The sequence below is a fragment of the Grus americana genome, chromosome 1 (genome assembly GCF_028858705.1).
Source record: "Grus americana isolate bGruAme1 chromosome 1, bGruAme1.mat, whole genome shotgun sequence".
NCBI classification, from domain to species: domain Eukaryota; kingdom Metazoa; phylum Chordata; class Aves; order Gruiformes; family Gruidae; genus Grus; species Grus americana.
Genome location: NC_072852.1, coordinates 61248362 through 61267267, shown reverse-complemented (window position 1 = coordinate 61267267; position 18906 = coordinate 61248362). Strand labels below are relative to the sequence as shown.

The following is an 18906-nucleotide window of genomic DNA, read 5'->3' as shown; positions in this document are numbered from 1 at the left end:
CAGTTTTGGCTCTCAGTCAGAAAATCCTTACCGTTTAGGAAAGCTTTTTGTTCATGTGCTATTTAAATACAAACAAGTGTAATCAAATCAAATGGAATTTTCCTGAATGATAATGGCTTTGATCACATTTTTTAATATTTTAGGCCTATATAAGCAATTACACAGAAATAGGAACCTAATATGAATGTTCATTATGACATGGGATTCCAATGAGATGTGCAGATATGTATAGAGATTATTCTAGAACTTAGATTTTTTTTTCCCCCCCATCTTTGATGTTTATTCTGCTTGGCCAAAGATCTTTTCAAACATCACACTCTGTATGACTCATGACATGGAATTAAGGCCTGCTTTCACATTCTTGGTATTAATAACTAAGAAAGTACTATTTCCAGCGACGGTAGCTGGAAAAAATGTTTATAAGCCTACAAGCAAGCTTAGAGAAAAACAGAGAAAAAACATCGGGTATAAGAGAAACTCTTTCCTGCTCTGCTATGGTAGCTGTCTCTGACATGGTTTCTTCTTTATTCCCTCTTTCTCAGATCCTATTGATGTGTTTTTAACAGTCACTAAAGGCTAAACAGTTACTTTTCTCAAATAGGTCATTGTACACAGTTGCATTGCTCCAGCAGCAAAGCAGGCAACTGATCTGTTTTTCCACTCTTGCTCCCCTCTTTGCACAGCATGTGAATTACTTCATCTGTTGTATCAGGCAGTTTTTGTCCAGCCAAATACTCAGGTAAGGAGACAACATTTAGATTTCTCTGTGATCCTGTTCCGAATAAAGAGATGTTGCCCATTCAATGAAACGAGATAAGGGTGGCCCAAACATAATTATTTTCCTTCTTCCCCAACTAATGTTTCTGACCATCCAGCCTTTGCAAGTCTAAGTTAAACAAAGTCAGGTGTGAAGCAAATACATTCCTGCTCATCTTGCTGATCCAACTTAGAAACCAGGGAGCTTGTTCTTTGCATTATTCTCGGATAGCCTCTCTGGCTCACTTGTCTAGCTATCATGTCTAGCTTTGCCTCCTCCACCTCCCTCACTATCTTTCCTATGGTAGGAAATTCCTTCCTCCTGTTATCTATAATTAAACATAAACGGAAATGCATAGCACATTGAGATCATCCTGTAACACAGCAGGCAGAAAGTATCTTTCTTCTTGAGTTACTGGGCCTTTTATTTTAGCTGAATTGAAGAATAGTTTCTTAAGGTGTCAAAGCGCATGATTGTTTGTGTTCCAGCCATTGATTCTCATAAACAAACTAGAGACTTGCAATTTCAAGAGCTGCAGTTGAATGACTTGATGACTTGATTGTTTTTACTTTCTGCATTAAAATATGAATATATGTACTTGGGAGAGGTTAAAAAGTATACAGGTTGCTTCTTGAAACTCTTCTTGATAAATTAAGTATAGCATTTATGCATTGGTAGCAATTTGTTTTGCAGAAGTTTATGGAAATTCTCTGTGTGTGTGTCTGGCATTGCAAATAGATGATTTGCAGCAGTTAAATCATGTTTTTTGCAACTAAAGCATTATACAGATGAGAGCCCTATCAACAATACTTATCCACTCGGTGCTTAGAAGATTCTTTATGCATTTCTAAATCAATTTCATGCATGACCTTTTTTCATCACCAGGGTCAAGGCCTAGCTTCGCACTCTTCGTAGTGAACACCATAGAAGTTTCACTTCCGGGCACACCAGACAGCTGAAGCTTAAATCAAAAGATTAATTTTAAACAATAGGTTCTGGTTTGCTCACATTGAAATACCACTTCCAATGATTCCATCACTTTCAGTAGAAACAAGAGACCAAGCAAACTTACTGGGTCAGCACCAAGAAAGATATATTTGTGGTAACTAAGCAATCTATTTTAAAAAACACAGCAAACTTGTGATGTTATTGGCAGCTTTTTGTGATTTGTTTCTCTTTTGTTTGAAATGGAATCCACGTACTGAGGTAGGCTATTTTTTCTTTGTCTGCCAGTGTATCAGGAGTTTGATCACCTTCTGGAGGAGCAGTCCCCCATTGAGTCATACATCGAGTGGCTGGATTCCATGGTGGACAGATGTGTTGTAAAGGTTGGTAAGCAGGAGTAAGGACCTGAATCACTAATGTGCCTTATAAGATCTATTCAGGTCATAGATTTTTAGCAAAAATAGAAGGGGGGGGCGGGGAGGGAGGAAAGCCAGGCATTGGTAATAAGCAGGAATGAAGCAGCAGTGGGCAAAATCTCACTGATTTTCATGCTCAGTATGAGAACTGCTCACATTCAGGATTCTGCTTTTTTCTGCTCTTGTTTATTCTATCCCAAAAGATGATATTCAAGAATGGAGCGGGGTTGAGGTTTCCAATCAAATAAATATTTCAGATTAGATTCAGAGGTATGGAGAGATGAGATCAGGGTCATCATAACTACATAGTGCAAATAAAAAGCATAATCTAGTCTGGCCTGTTAAGATTCTAATGAAAAGGATATTTAGGCTAGCTAATAAATTTTTCTACATTCAAATGTAAGGATAAAAGTCTGCATTACCATTCAGTCAAGTATGTTGCCTCTTGAGCTGATTCAGGATACCAAGGACTTGTATTTCTGGGGGCCCCAGTACAGGAGAGACATCAAGCTGTTGGAGAGAGTCCAGAGGAGGGCCATGAAGCTGACTGGAGGGATGGAGCACCTCTCCTATGAGGACAGGCTGAGAGAGTTGGGATTGTTCAGCCTGGAGAAAAGGCGGCTCCTGGGAGATCTAATTGTGGCTTACCAGTACCTGAAGGGGCCTACAGGAAAGATGGTGAGGGACTGTTTATCAGGGAGTGTAGTGACAGGACAAGGGGAAATGGGTTTAAGCTGAAGGAGGGTCAATTTAGATTAGATGTTAGAAATAAATCCTTTACTGTGAGGGTGGTGAGGCACTGGAACAGGCTGCCCAGAGAAGCTGTGGATGCCCCATCCCTGGAAGTGTTCAAGGCCAGGTTGGATGGGGCTTTGGGCAACGTGGTCTAGTGGAGGGTGTCCCTGCCCGTAGCAGGGGGGGTTGGAACTAGATGATCTTTAAGGTCCCTTCCAAGCCAAACCATTCTATGATTCTATGATTTTATTTTAATTTAAGTACATGCAGAAACCTACTAACAAATCTTTAAAAAATATTTCCAAAAGCCATCAGACATCAACATAATTTTATATAGAGTATGAAACTATATTAGTATTTTAAATTCTGTCACTAACTGTACTTTGTACTAAGATGTTCTATTAGAATTTCAACCCTTCATTCCAGTTGTTAGATCTAAGAAGTGGGAAAAAAACCCCTGCTGCTGCTCTCTGCTGCAGAAGATCCATACAGAAAAGAACAGATACTTCCCCAGATTACTTGAAATATTTTGATAGTTTTGGGGAACTTTTCTTTTAGTCAGTGGAATGCAATTTGAAATTCAGACTATAACTGTTATTTTTCATGAAGAACTTGACATGAATTTTATTAGCTAATTGGATTAACCTAATTCTTTAACTCACATATGGCTATAGTAAATACATCTTTGAAGAGTTGATGCCTAAAGTGTGCTTTCTGGAAAGTATTTTTGCTAGTCGAATAACTATGTGATTTCACAAAAATAAAAACATGAAGGAACAAAAAATTTTATATTCAATAGTAAACTTTAATTGAAATATTAATATAAATTTTCAGTGTAGATCAAGCATTCTTGATTATAAATTGCTTCCTTGACTAGCACACAAGAATGAACATGTAAGTAATTAGGTTAAGATGAAGATCAGAGCAATTTTTTGGCAGTCCTTTCATCATTTATAAAGGAAATTCAGTCTTGGTGTTGAATAATACTTTGTGATTTCCTGTTTCTGAAGGTTATATATAGTTACAAGGTGGCTTTCTGTGTAAGATTTTTGTTTGTTTATTTTTTTTAATTTTTAGTGTATATTTTGATGTGAAGATAATGGTAAGTAGTTTTTCAGTATAAAAAAAAGAAGACAGATATGTGCATCATTCAGCTGTATCAAGCGGTAGGAATAAAAGTTTCTCCATGTCAGATATATCCGTTTTCTTGCAGGTAGCTGCCAAGAGACAAGGCTCTTTGAAGAAAGTAGCTCAGCAGTTCCTCCTGATGTGGTCCTGTTTTGGCACTCGAGTGATTCGGGACATGACTTTGCACAGTGCACCCAGCTTTGGTACTTTCACGTTGTTGTAATAATTGCATGCCACAGACAAAAAAGCCCAGTATCCTGGCTTGTAATGTACAGTTTAAATGAAAACATAACCAGTTTTTACATGTCCAGGGTTCTATTAAAAGGAGTTGGGGCTACTGACATTTGGAAATAATGCTCAGACAGATGTCTGTCTTCAAGATCTAGCCAGGGGAGCTGAAAACATTACTACTTTCTTCTGTTTGCTGTTAGCCAGTAGCTGGAGTTACCAGTCACAGGTCAGCTGGAGGAGTCATTACAGGAGCATTCCCTGATGCACTTCAGTGCAAAGCGAGCCCAGTTACCCAAACCACTCTGACCGTGTGTTATGCTGAGAGAGAGGACTTTGCGCTCAAGTGGATGAAAAGCTCTCCAGTGAACCACTTTGGCAGCTCTACTTTTAAAGGACATCATAGCATCTTAAACTAGTTTTTGCAAAATGACTGTGTTTCTATACCCTGGACAGATTCTCTTCCATTTTATTAGAATTCAGTTAGGGCGGCAAAATAGACTTTTACTTTTTAAATGAAAAAACATGTTGCTTTTCTACAGTTTCAAAAGGGCTTTTGTCTTGAGTCCTGGGATACAAACAGTTCAGATTAAAATCACTTAAAAGCAGGAATGATTGAAAATGGACTGCTGTGTCATGTATGTGAACATTTGCAGTCACCTGGGACCAGATTTTGTGTGAGGGATGGTGTTTATAAATACACATTTGTCAGAATATGTTAGAAGAAGATTAATAATAAATTTATGAAGGCACTGCATTGAACAACAGCAAGGTTTTCTGCCAGCTGAGCTTTGATGTTCTTTATCCTTTTAGATTCATCTAATAGCATAAATTCAGATACCATCAGAGATAGGCACAGTATTTATATTTTAATCCGAAACTACTTTCATTGGCTTCCCATTGCAAAGAGTTTTCCAAACAGGTATTTGTGAGTCACCATCAGACACCAGGATAGTGAGCATCCCCAAGATGATCACAATTTCCAGTGTTTTCAGCACGAGTATCCTGGTCATATCTATTTTCCACCTTTTCTGGAACTCATTTTCTTCTTGAGTCACTGCAGCTTTTATTTTATTGTTGGTATAAAAGTAACTGATACTGCCTAACAGTATACTTTCCCCCAGTGTTGAAAAATCCCTTTGCATCAGTGCTGAATAAATGCTGAATTTTGTTTTCTATCATTTTGGGTTGCTACGTTTCTCTCTGCAGACAGAATCCCAACTTGTGAAACACACCGGTACCCAAGAAATGAAAAAACATCCTGCATTAGTGCAGGGTTGAGGTTACACTCTTACAAGTCATGAAATGCTGACATTAAAGTGCCCCAAGGATACATTATTGCTACTGAATTGCACATTACAACATTATTTTTATTTCTGTTCAGCATATGTTTGTAACCTAATCAAGCATTTTCTGTTTCAAAGCATCAGTCACCAAAACATCTTTAATCAAACAGGGATTCCCCAAATAGTTATTAGACCACCAGTTGTCTAGAAGGTCTGCAGAGTGATCCTCAGCTGTGATTTTTTATTTATTAAGAGAAACATTTATGAACGTGCCATGTAGTGAGAAAATGTGATCAGGAATTATTCATTGGTTTGAGTTTGGGATATCATATCATATCATATATCAGATCTTCCAAAATAACTTACCTGTTATCTTTGTTATAAATTTGGGTCTTGAATTTCTCATTTTTGAGAACTTTAAGTGCTCAGCTAAATTTGTAGGGTTTTGTCTTTGTCTTTTTAGTTCACTGAGAATATCTGTGTGAGAGAGAGAGAGAATATCAAAATGCATGATTCTCCTTCTTACATGGACACAGCTTTGAACATGAGTTTGATATGTTTCTATGTAACCATAGTTAGTTAATTTAACACAGTTCCTTCTAGCTTTACAGATTAATGTATGCATTTAAGTGAGTTCTATGGAGACTTCTATGGACTTTAGTAAAGCCTTCGATACTGTTTCCCACAGTATTTTGCTAGAGAAGCTGGCAGCTCATGGCTTAGACAGGTGCACTCTTCGCTGGGTAAAAAACTCACTGGAAGGCTGAGCCCAGAGAGTTGTGGTGAACGGAGTTAAATCCAGTTGGCGGCCAGTCACAAGTGGTGTTCCCCAGGGCTCAGTCTTGGCGCCAGTCTTGTTTAATGTCTTTATCAGTGATCTAGATGAGGGGATTGAGTGCGCCCTAGTAAGTTTGCAGATGACACCAAATTGGGTGGGAGTGTCGATCTGCTCGAGGGTAGGAAGGCTCTGCAGAGGGATCTGGACAGGCTGGATCGATGGGCCAAGGCCAACTGTATGAGGTTCAACAAGGCCAAGTGCCGGGTCCTGCACATGGGTCACAACAACCCCAGGCAACACTACAGGCTTGGGGAAGAGTGGCTGGAAAGCTGCCTGGCAGAGAAGGACCTGGGTGTGCGGGTTGACAACCGGCTGAACATGATCCAGCAGTGTGCCCAGGTGGCCAAGAAGGCCAACAGCATCCTGGCTTGTATCAGGAGTAGTGTGGCCAGCAGGACTAGGGAAGTGATCGTGCCCCTGAACTTGGCACTGGTGAGGCTGCACCTTGAGTACTGTGTTTGGTTTTGGACCCCTCACTACAAGAAGGACATTGAGGTGCTGGAGCATGTCCAAAGAAGGGCAACGAAGCTGGTCAAGGGACTGGAGCACAAGTCCTACGAGGAGTGGCTGAGGGAACAGGGGTTGTTTAGCCTGGAGAAGAGGAGGCTGAGGGGAGACCTTGTTGCTCTCTACAACTACCTGAAAGGAGGCTGTGGTGAGGTGGGTGTTGGTTTCTTTTCCCAAGTAACTAGTGAAAGGACAAGAGGAAAACGGCCTCAAGTTGCATCAAGGGAGGTTTAGACTAGATACTAGGAAAAATTTCTTCACTGAAAGAGTGGTCAGGCATTGGAACAGGCTGCCCAGACAGTTGGTGGAGTCACCATCCCTGCAGGTGTTAAAAAACGTGTAGATGTGGCACTTCAGGACATGATGGTGCTGGGTCAACAGTTGGACTTGATGATCTTAGAGGTCTTTTCCAACCTTAAGATTCTATGATTCTACGAGAAACAAAAACTGATTTACAATTCTAAATGTTTACTACTATATACTTTTGTTCTTAACTTAGATAAAAAAGGTTTGCATTTTTACTGCATTGGAAACTGTTTCAGTGGACTGATTTTTAATTATTTTTTCCCACTTCAAGTAATATATTGACTCAGATGCTCAGAGTGTAATTTTTTTTTAAAAAAAAGTAAAATAATGTGTTAAATGATGGGATCTTTTCTATATACAGGATGGTATATTTTTATCTTTGAAATCTATGATACAGAAATCTAATTGGAGGAAGTTGGAATACGTGACACTGCACTAGCTAGCACAGAGATTTGATTCTGCAAAGCTTTTAAGCATGATGGCACGGGCAGGTTGAAACAATCCCTGGTGGAAAGAAAGCTCCCCTCTGCCTCTCCCTCTCCCTCTCTGCCTGCCTCCCTCCCTCCTGTCTATGCATATCAAAGGCACAGTTGGTGGCAGTGTTTGGGTAATGCATCCAGTGTATAAATTAACTAATTAGTCATAGAAGCTCCATGATTTTCTCCAGATCTGAAAATCTTACTGTTGTTTTGCTACTTACACATAATTCCTGTATCTGTTAATAGCTGCTGATACTTACTGTACATTAGCTGGGTAATCATTGCCATGATTTCTGTTAACTCCTGAAAATTAGAGCCAAATGCTATTTATTATTGTTACTACAGTCTCTTGAATGACTTCTTATCTCTTCCTAAAGAAATGTATGGTTTGCCAGCCACAGTTGGATCCATTTCAGTACTTAAAGATATACTTGAAAGAACCAAATAGGTTCATGTGAAAAACAGTAGCTTGCAAACGCTATTCACTGTGTAGCTGGAATGTGTGCCCTGATATTGGTTTCACTCTATAGCTTACATTTCATTTGACTCATTTAAAAATGTAAAAATATTGCATTAATTCAGTACCAACAACTTGTTTGTCTAGTGTCTTTCACGCAAATTCTGAGCTCAAAAACTCTATACAGACTTTAAAAATACACAGTGGGAGAAATAATAGGAGAGGAAGAGAGAAATTCAAAAGACTGACAAAGGCACTGGAGTGTTTTTAAATGCTGCATTCAGTATTGCCAACCCCAAGTCTTCAAAATAAAGCATGAGACCCCCCAAAAACAAAGACATTTTTTAAAAATAGCAAATCTCGGGGGTTTGTCATTTGCTTGCTAGCATTTTAGCATTTAGGGTTGGCAGTTCCAAACATTCTTCTGAAACTACAAGCAACTTTCCTTAATTTTTTTTTTTTTTTTAATTAAAGATGAGCAAGGAGTTTGACGGGAAACACTAAATATCCTGAGCTTTATACCACTGCATGAAGTTTGCCAGCATTTAGGCCTGTTTTTCTTACCTTGGAAATACTTATCAGTAGTAACTCCACTAAAATCAATAGAAACTTCCCACTGAAAAACTGTAGTCAGAAGAAGAGCAAGCATTTTGTGGAGATTCTTGATAATCTAGGTTTCCACTGGGGAAATCCTAGGTCAGTAACAAGATCATCAGGCAGGTCTAATGCATTTATTGTACTGCTAAATTGAATAGGATTTTATTTAACAAGACTTTGAGGCCAAAAGATTTCTAGAAACAAATTCTCTGCAGTAGTTAAGTGAAGATCTCCACTGTTTACCCTTGCAAGGCTGGGGAAACTTGTTACCATTTTGATTTGCATAGATACATGAAACAAGTACTGAAAAACTGAATGCTTCAGGTTCACCAACAGTCAAAGATTTCCTCCCCATAGCAAAGGTGTTGCGATCACATATGTCCTTTTTCTGTGCTGCCTTGCCCAAGAACACAAAGGCACATGCTCACCTCCCAGTGTGTGTGCTCAGCTCGTATCAGTGATGCCAGAAGCCATGCAGGCATGGAGTGAGAGAGTGGAACACAAAGACCATCCGGGTCACAAAGAAAAAGAATGTGTTCAGAGTTGCTTTGAAAGCTGAATTGCCAACTAGAATTGTATAAGGATATAGGGTCTTTCAAACCACTTCTGCCCATCAACAGTATGAGCAGACAAATTGGAGTAGGGATAGTTATGTTTTGTGTGGTAAAAGCTAGTATCCCAAGATAAACCTAACTTTCCTGTGAAGAAACTAATCATTATGAAATTTGATTGAATTTGAAACTTGTTGCATCTTTTTCCCATGGAAGTATTTTTCCTCAAGATGTAGTAATTGAATTTTGAAAGGAAGACATCTAGATGAGGCGCCTTTTTTTTTTTTTTTTTTTTTTGGTCTGGCAGTAGTTGATCTCTGTTTCCCTCTCAGCTGGTGATCCTTCTCTGGTTTAAGCCAGCTCCTGGACTGGCTATTATTTTAACCTGACTGTATTTGCGCTTGGCAGAGGTATTTAATGACTTATATGAACATGTTTTAAATATTCCATGCAAGTCTAAATAAACACAGGAGCTTTAAAAACAACCCACTGTGATCAAATCCTGTCTGGAGCTATTACAGATACTCTGTGTCATGGAGTCTATTGCATGACTCCAGAGACCAAACTCCATCTTGATACTTGTCAGTCTTCGCCTGTAGATGAATGTTACTCCTTTCAGCTCTGATCCTTTGCTCCTCTAATTTTGCCCTGAAATGCATCTATGGTCTCTTCTTACACATCTGGTTTTGTGGCTATATGTGCTTTAGGGCAAACATTTCTTCACCATCCTTGACATGTATCCTTCTTTATAAATTACGGGAAACAACTCACATCCTTTCTGTAAAGTGAAGTCAGCCATGCATTTTTAGTCATTTAAAATCTATTATCCATTCCCTGCACCCTCCTGGTAATCTTCTCCATAATCTTTTAATTTTAAAGTGGTTTTTTGACTCCATCCTCCACATTTTCTTTTGCCCATACTCTTCCCTTAAGTCCTTTAGTCCTTTAGCCCTTAAGTTTTTCACATTCCTTTCATGGCAGTTAAGAGAGACTATCCATGGCATCTTCAGAGGTAAGCACAGAAACAGGCCAAATGTTATGCTGCTGATATGATTCAAACTGATAATCAGGAAAAGATAATGTAGTAGGAGAAGTATGGCAGAGCAAAGCTTTGGTACAAGTCTTTCCCTTTAAGACATCCACAATTGCTGCTAATGCCTCTATATTTGGCAGTTAATGGATGTCTCATCCAGTCCAGGCAATGTACTAGAGATATACCATCAGGAGATCTGGAAGTTTGTTTCTACCTTTCTATTGATTAGTCTCTCATTTCCTTTGTCCAATGACACAGGTAGTTCAGAAAATTCGTATCTGGACGTGTCACTAAGGCAGCCAGTTCAGGGCTCTACTTCTGACAGAAACTTATATCTGGTCCTGTAGACAAAGGAAACAATTCCACTGTAGTGTAATTCTCTAAATGGTTCAATGCTAACGTAGGAGAAGAAAACTCCATCAAGCCCCAGCTCTTAGCTAGGGAGCCTCCTTACACCCTAAACCACAATAATTGGTTGTATAAGCCTGTATAAATCCAGGAGTGAAGAGAGTTTGCTAGTCCCCAGTATTACTTTGACCTCTCTTACCCTGAGTAAGAGAGATACTTCAGTGACAGTAGTATATGGAGGCAGTCCTACTCAGTACTGTTTGTGTTGAATACTGTAATCATTGGTTTAATGACTGTATTGAGACAGTCAATGGCTTTTTTGTTTGTTCACTTTATTACCAGGGTCTTTTCACCTTATTCACTTGATGTTCGATGACTACGTATTGTACCTGCTAGAATCACTCCATTGTCAGGAGAGAGCTAATGAGCTAATGAGGGCAATGAAAGGAGAAGGAAGCACAGGTGAGTTTGTTCTTTTATTCATCTTTTGTTGTCTTGTTCCACTGGATTCACTGTTTTCTATGTTAGGATATTTCTTTGTCCTCATCTAACCCAGCGAGACTTATCCAGAAGCAAAGTGTTTTTCAGTTCCGTCATGATTTAAAATAAGTAATTTGTGAAGGCGGCATCCCTAGTTAATACATTCTGAAAGAGGCCTACCTGGTTCATGATGTAACTCTGGGTGTCTGAACCCCATTCCTAAGCACACACTTGGTGTTTCAGCAAGAGATTTTTGTACTGAGCCTTTTACCTCAGTTTGTCTAAACCACCATTGTATTTCAGTGAACCCAGTCTTGATTCTCTCACTCTAAACACTAAATAAATTCACTGATATTAATAGATGTTACCAGTCTAAATAAGAGGGAGAGATGGGAGAAGTGAGCAAAGACAAAACCCAAACCTATCATTTCTGGAATGCTTATGTTCAAAGTGCCTGTACAGAAGGAGATTGTGAGTCCTACTCCACTCACTCTGCACTCAACTTGCCAGAACAGAAGCAAACAGAGATTGCCTTTAGTCTCTCTGCTCAGGGCAGTCCCAGGTAATGAGGGATCCTCAGTGATCTGCCTTCCTTGCATCTCCCATTAATTTTGGCAAGTTAAACCCCTCTGTCACCTTTGGAAAGTTCCACTCTTCATTTTAGCTGTGGCTTAATTTCTCACCCTGTGGTGACATATGGTCCCAACCATGTGTTGAAAGACCTGGATTTAATTCATTGCCCTGCCACAGCCTCTTGGTTTTTTGACAAACAAGTTGCTTATCCCTGTGTACTTTCCACATAGCTTTAGCAGCTAGAACTATCCAGAGTGTCACCCTCTTTAGGCAATGAAGAGAGGTGGTCGTGGACAAAAGCCACCAGAATCCCCTGGAGATTACTGTTTCTTTCCAATGTCTCTTGAAGGAGCAGGAGTGCTTGACTCAGACTAGACTCCTAATTTTAGGTATTTAATAGTATATTACAGGAATACAAACCTTAAGCTGTCTGTGCATGAGTTTCCTACCCGTACAACTGGAAAAAATAGCACTTTTCTTTAAGAGGTCTTAGGAAGGTACACTGAAGGTTGTAATGCTGAATGGTATAGAAGTACTCTTTCAAAGGTTTGTGATTCCTGCTATGCATTTCTTGAAATACAGCCTACAGAACTTAACTGCTTGCATCAATTTTTTTTAGTTTCTCAGTGTTCCCTGCCTCTACCTTTAATATGTTTGATAATTTTTTTCTCATCCTGCAGCAGAACTACGAGAAGAAATTATTCTGAGTGAACCAGCTCCTCCAACTCCCTCCCCGGTGTCATTCTCCCCAGCTAAATCTGCCACCTCAGTGGAAGTGCCCTCTGCCCCCTCGCCTGTCAGCAATCAGTCCCCAGAGTATGGTGTCATAGGAGCTACAACAGGTAGGTAGGCTTATGGCAGCTGGATCTGCTTGAACATGGCTTTTGCACTTGGTCACCTGAAATTGAGCCTGAGAACATGATGTGCCAACTTTCAAGAGATGAGAAGCCTTCCCAAACAGAAATCTGTTTAAAGTATCAGTTATGCCTTCTCAGTGTATCCAAACATGATATGCAATCTAACAGGAAAAAGATCTGATATTTGGAGTACAAAGGCCTAATAGAAGATCCCAGACCTCAGCATATCAGAATCTGTTCAGTAGCTGAGGCCTTCAGAAGAGCAGACCTGTCACTTTATTTCTAAATGGTTTTAAAAATCAATCAAATTTTTCATATTTCTAACAATGGCCCAAAAAAATTATTCATGAACACAGCACTTCTGAGCATCTCCAGTGACTTTAAGGGCAATCAGTCTTTCTGAAAAAAAATTATATACTTCAAGAAAATGTGCAGATATTTTAAGGTTTAGTGAGGTTTTCGAAATCCTGAACCACTAGTGGTTCAGGAATTCCTAGTGGGTAAAATGGGAATTGGATATCTTTCAACATATTTGAGACACAAATATGTTTAAATAGCTGCGCAAGTTTCTCTTGGGAATGTTTTACACGTCATTGATAACTTTAATCTTTCCATGTTAGAGAGTAGGAATTAGATGTTTGAAGCCTATTTTCAGTTGTATACCCTATTATGGCAACTCAGAAGGTAGTTGTATTCTGGTGGGCCTACAGATTAAAAAAATTGTGCTTAAAGGTATTCAATTTGTGGGCAGGATTGTCAGAAAACAATGAGCACAAAACTGGCTTCTTGTTTGTTCTGTATAATTGGGCAACCATCCTCTGTAGTCTAATGTAAATCTCACTCATCACTGTTTGGGTGTGGGCAGGACAGTCTGTCTGTATCATCAGAAGACAGCGTTTTCTTAACTCATGGAAAACAAAGGCAGAAATGTGAATGACTTTCAGAAAGCATTCCAGGCAGTGAAATTCCAGCTTTGCTGCTCCTCAGTGAAATGGGTGTATAATCAGAATGTGGAAACTATCACTTTTGTGACGTACTAGAAAAGTTACAAAACCTTCTTGAAATAATGTCAGAAAGTAATGATTTACCACACTGGAAATTTGGCAGTGGCTAAAGGACTAATAAATCTTTCTGACAAAAGTTTTTCATGTTTTCAAAGGCACCACAGGGAAGCACAGTGTATAGTTGTGGTAGAAAGAGATTTAAGAACATTTGTCCTTATGTTGAAATGTAAGGTTTGCTCAGTGTTGGAGACTATACCATATTTAAGAGGGAAATAGGATGGAATTACCCCTAGAAAAGTTAAACAAGAGACACGATTCTGAGACATGGCAGGTGAGCACACTGCTTTGGATCAGGCAACACTGGAGGTGGTGTGTATGTTTGAGTCTGGGAATGTTGCTTTTGTGGGTAACTTGCTCTGTAGACATTGTGGCCCAATGGGATTGTTGTGATGTTATAACCAGAACTTAGTATGATGCAGAACTGTACCCACAAGTGAAAGACTGAAAAGTAGGGAACTGTGTTCTCTCCAGTGGCACTGACAGGAATGGATATTTGAGGGACTTGTGTTTAGGTTGCAGAGTCTGTAACTGTATGTGACTATCATAACTATTAACCCAAAGCTTATTCCATTTTTATATAATAGCCTATTTGTCAGCTATCTGGACTTCCACCTTCAGCTTACTTGACTTAGGTACTTGACTTAGGCGCAGATCTGGGCAAGCCCGGGAACTGCATGAATCTTACATATCCCTCCTGAATCCCACCAGTAATGCAGGGGAATGGACTCATACAAACACTACAAATGCAATTCCTTTTTGTTTTCATGTCGTTTATTATTTTGTTATTGTCTGTTTTATTCCCTCACTCTAATTTTTTATGTCCTGGTAAGACCAAGGTCTACTAGTTTGAAGTCTCAAGCCAGAAACAGGATAATTTGGAAACAATGATTGAAGGATCTACTCCCATAGTACAGGCAGTAGAACCTGACGCAGTTGTTCCCATAGCGGAACTTTGTAGGCAAGAAAGCTATTTCTGATTATTTTAGCTCTGTTTTTTTCCAGCTTTTCATTTTTAGATTGTTTTAAAAACTTTTATTTGGTTGAATTGGATTTTATTCTTACGGTCTAGTGCAGTCTCACTTCTACAAGCATGAAAATCATTTGTGCCCAGCACAAGCCAAATTTGTCAGTGCAAGTAGTGGTCTGGTTAAGATTAAATATAAGGGCATGGCTATTTCCTGATCTTAATTTGGGCAATTAGTAATACCTCCATTTCCCATGTTCATCATGTACATGAACTGATCACCTTTTTAGTTTGCTAACCTTAACACCATGGAATGCAGGGTTCATTCACTTAAAGTAATACTAAATAACAACCATGTTTTGGCTATAGGAAACTGCTATACTTTAAAAATGGAGTGCTGAAGATGTATTACATATAATCAAATTATTCAATTTGATTTGAGGCATTAATATATAGAATAATTTGGAGCAGGAACTTCTGTTCTGGAGACATATATTTAAAGTACACTCTATTGATTTTCTTATGTGTCTTTTATGAGGTAAATGTAAAAATCTGCAAATACTTTGCAAATCTTGAAAATCTAGTTCCATTGGTTACCACTAGCTCTCAGTTCCCCAATTTAAGGCATCATTAACTCTTTTTTGCTTGAGGCATTAGCAATAAAAGTTAACTATTAAACTTTTTTCCTTCAGTCAGTGGTCAGCACAAAACCAGCAAATTAAACTGTTGCAATTACATGATACCGAGGAAAAGAAAGGTAAATCCTATATATAACATTCCATGGTAGAGCATCTGGCATGGCTCAGCTAACATTTTATTTAAAACTTTTTGTTAAGTTACTAGACATTTAAAAGGATAATTAGTCTCCATCCTTTCTAAATCACAAAGGATAGATTAATGATTGTTCAAACTGCAACAATATTGTAATAAAAGTGATAGCTATATGGCTGACTATGCTATTCTCTCTTAAAGCCCCTCTTAAAGCTGTGATTACTCATTTGCCAATGCAATGGGTTTTAGACAACCTGAAATGAACTCTGAATTGTAAGTGGTTCCTTATATGTTAGTAAAATAATCTATGCAGTTTACTTTTTAGTTTCAAGAAATGTATGTGTGAAATAATTCTTCAGGTCAGCAGTGGTCATTTAAGGTCACTGTTCTTCCAAGTCTAAGCTAGGTATTAAAGTTCTGGGAACCTGGCACAGGAGATACTTGCACAGAGCTGCCACCTCTCTTATTTGTGTGTGTGAGTAGAACGAGTTTTTTTCCTAAAGCTTCAGCTCCTGGACTCATATGAATATATGAGAACATCAGCTTTTGTTCAACAATCAGAGTTGAATTTTCATAGCTGCAGAGTGTAGAAGTCAATGGTTCCAATTTCAGAAGGCATTTCTCTCCTTCCAAATGGAAGGGTTTGAGTTTTTTCTAAAGCTGATAGTTAAGATAATCTCTTTGTTGTGTGGAAGCAGAATGGGGGTCTGACTCCAGATTTCTGATTGTTTGAGATTGACAGAATTGCTTACTATCAGATATAACATACAGTGATGCGAGTGTCTTGCTTGTACCTGGGTGGTCATGGTCAGCATAAAGCAAACATAAAATGCAGCATGATGAAGCAATTCTTGTTTCTTTCTGCACTGGTGTACATGATGGCACCAATGACAGCAGGGCTGTTGTTAGACTGATAGCAGTTCCATTTATATTTGGCTGTCCTCCAGGTCAGATGGCCTCTTAGTATCCTCAAAATAATTTTTTTTTTTGTTAAAAGAGAAAAGAAAAAGGAGTGATAATAAACAAACTTCCCTATTTTAATCAAACCCTGCATGTTCAGAACACAAAGCAGAGCAAAATGTTGCTCAATCACTATTGTTTTTGCTTATTTCAGAAAGCAGTTCAGTTGGGTTCAGTCATATCTAAGAGACTTCATCTCCTGGAGTTCAATTCTGCAGCCAGCTGAGGAAATTAATCATATAGGGCTGGGACATAGGCGGGTATTAAAAAGCTAACTATGAAAAACTTTCAGACTTATCCCATTCCTCCTTTTCCACCCACCACAATGTTGGCAGTATCCTGGCTGACCTGATATATACATACACACGTCTGCAAATCTGTTGTCTTTTTCTGTCCTTCCTCTCTGTCTTTGTGACTAGGTCACTAAAAATAATGCCATCCCTTCCACAAAGGCAAAGAGAAGTGAGGCAACTGTAGATTCCCAAGAACATCCTGAAAAAAATATTTGGACAGCTTTCTGTCACTCTGTAAATGCAGAGTAAAACCCAACATACATTTGCTTCTAAACCATAACCTTCAAAAGAAAGTGAGTATTTCCTAGAGCAGCTGTGTGAAATACTATCCTGTAGCACTGGGGACAATTCTTGGTTAGGAAAATTAAATGTTTGCAACTCTTCCAGTGCAAGACCTATTCTCTGTATTTGTTTCTGTGTTGTCTGGACAGGCACAAAGCATGTCACACCCTAAACGTTTATTTTAAAATTGAACTGAGGTAGCTGCCAGTTAGACTTGAATGCCAGGAGTAGCCAAGTCCTTTCATTGAAGGAGTCTGACTTCCCACAGGGAGCACATGAAACAACTTGCTTTCCTGGACTGACTAATTCTCCTCAGTCCGAGATAAGATCCCTACTATTTAAAAAAAACAAAAAAACAACAAACCCAAAAAAAACAAAAGAAAAGGAGAGTGTCACAATGGCTGAGGCCAGTCAAATTAACCATATTTGGTAAAACACAAAGAATTTTTTGGCTCTGTTAGTACCGCTTCTTGTTAGAGCTAGGAAGGTCATGAGATTTTTGGCTCAATGGCCAAATTTTTTCTTGGAAAAATAAAATCAGGTCAATGTAAAACCTTTGTTTTATGGTGAATTTAAAAAATGAAAAAGTGAAAAAACCCACTATTGTTACCTAAAAGAAAGTATTTGGAGGTTTTCACCATCTTTGTTGTCCTTCTTTTCTTTCTTTTCTCTTTGCTTTTGCATTTTGAATTTAGGCCTGTTTTGAAATGAAGTTTCACATTTTCTTTTGGAAAATAACACTAGGAAAATATGTTGACTTTTTGAAATTAAAATGTTTCACCAAAATATTCTGGAGACAAGTTGTTGATATTTTCAAAAAGTTTTTCTCTTGTTTTCAACTGAAGCTATTTGGTGACTACATAAATAGTTTTGGCCTCTTCCACATCAACTGTATTTTCTAGTGAAGGTAGGCTTCCTTAAACACTTTTCCTCAGCTCAAGGAACCATGACTGCTCATAGCCACAGTAGCACCAATGTACTAGCTCAAACGTGTATGCCTCCTCTTTGGTCTCAGGGATCTCAATGGTCCTCTTCAATGGGAGGACATGAAAGACTGAAAATTCAAGAGTCAGTGACAGAAAATGTAGGCATGTGAAAATAGGCCTAGCACAAATATCCTCGGTCGTAACACATCCAAGGATGTCTCTACTGTAAGAGCACCAAATCACACCCTGCTGGATTATTTCAAACTGGTATTTTTACCTTGTGAAGGTCGGAAAGCTTTCACTCACACATAGAATTAACACTTCCCACTTCAAAAAATTATTTGTCTGATTTTGCCAAATATAATCACACACACCTGAAGAAAATTGTGCACATCTGAGATATAGGCTTTTCATTCCCCAAAGCCACAGAGTGGACACAGACCTGGTAATACAATCACTTCCCCCTCTGAATTAGGCCCTTTCATACTACAGGAAGTCCTAGAATCCACACTGAAAAAAAAAAAGAGTCACCTCCTGCAATTCCTTTTAGCTACTGAAAAAGAGTCAAGAGTGCCCAGAGACCCCCAAACTAGTGTTCGCATTGGGTTAAATTCAGTGTTCTGGTCCTCATTTGCAGGGTAATCTCAGCCAGTATGGTCATGACCTCCAGCAAGAGCTATGTTATACTGGAACAATGGATCTGTCAGCCTCCTGAGTGAAAGGGGTGTGTGCAAAGGACAAAGGTTTCTCAGCAGCTGGCTCATGAATCTGGAGTTCCTGCCTGGAAGGGATCAGGATGATTAAAAAACTCAGCACCTTCCAAGCAAAATGGAAAACCCACTCCTTTGCTTTGCTCTTCCCAAAAATGCTCTACATGAAAAAATAAATTAAGTCCAGTCCCTGCCGCCTTGAAAGAAGAAACATTATTTGTGGGAAGAAAGTGGCTAGGCTATTTCTGTCTATACATTTGTTATAATTTGGAGATCTACCACTATGTTGCCACTATGAAGGATGGTACCTAGTTGGGTGGAACAGATACAAACTGCAAAAGGATTCAAGGAATTTATTTGCATAACACCCTTTTTTTTCCCCTAATCCTTCATTGTTCAGATCATACTTCCTGCC

General features: G+C 38.9%; 1 protein-coding gene across 1 annotated transcript in view; it reads left to right on the top strand.

Annotated features, from left to right (window-relative positions):
- Positions 1 to 18906, top strand: part of RFX4 (regulatory factor X4) — a 98771-nt gene that overhangs the window by 62357 nt on the left and 17508 nt on the right. The window contains exons 12-15 of the mRNA XM_054839741.1: positions 1991 to 2085; positions 4067 to 4184; positions 10954 to 11073; positions 12345 to 12506. Coding sequence (XP_054695716.1) covers positions 1991 to 2085; positions 4067 to 4184; positions 10954 to 11073; positions 12345 to 12506 — 495 coding nt within the window. The remainder of the gene's footprint in view (positions 1 to 1990; positions 2086 to 4066; positions 4185 to 10953; positions 11074 to 12344; positions 12507 to 18906) is intronic.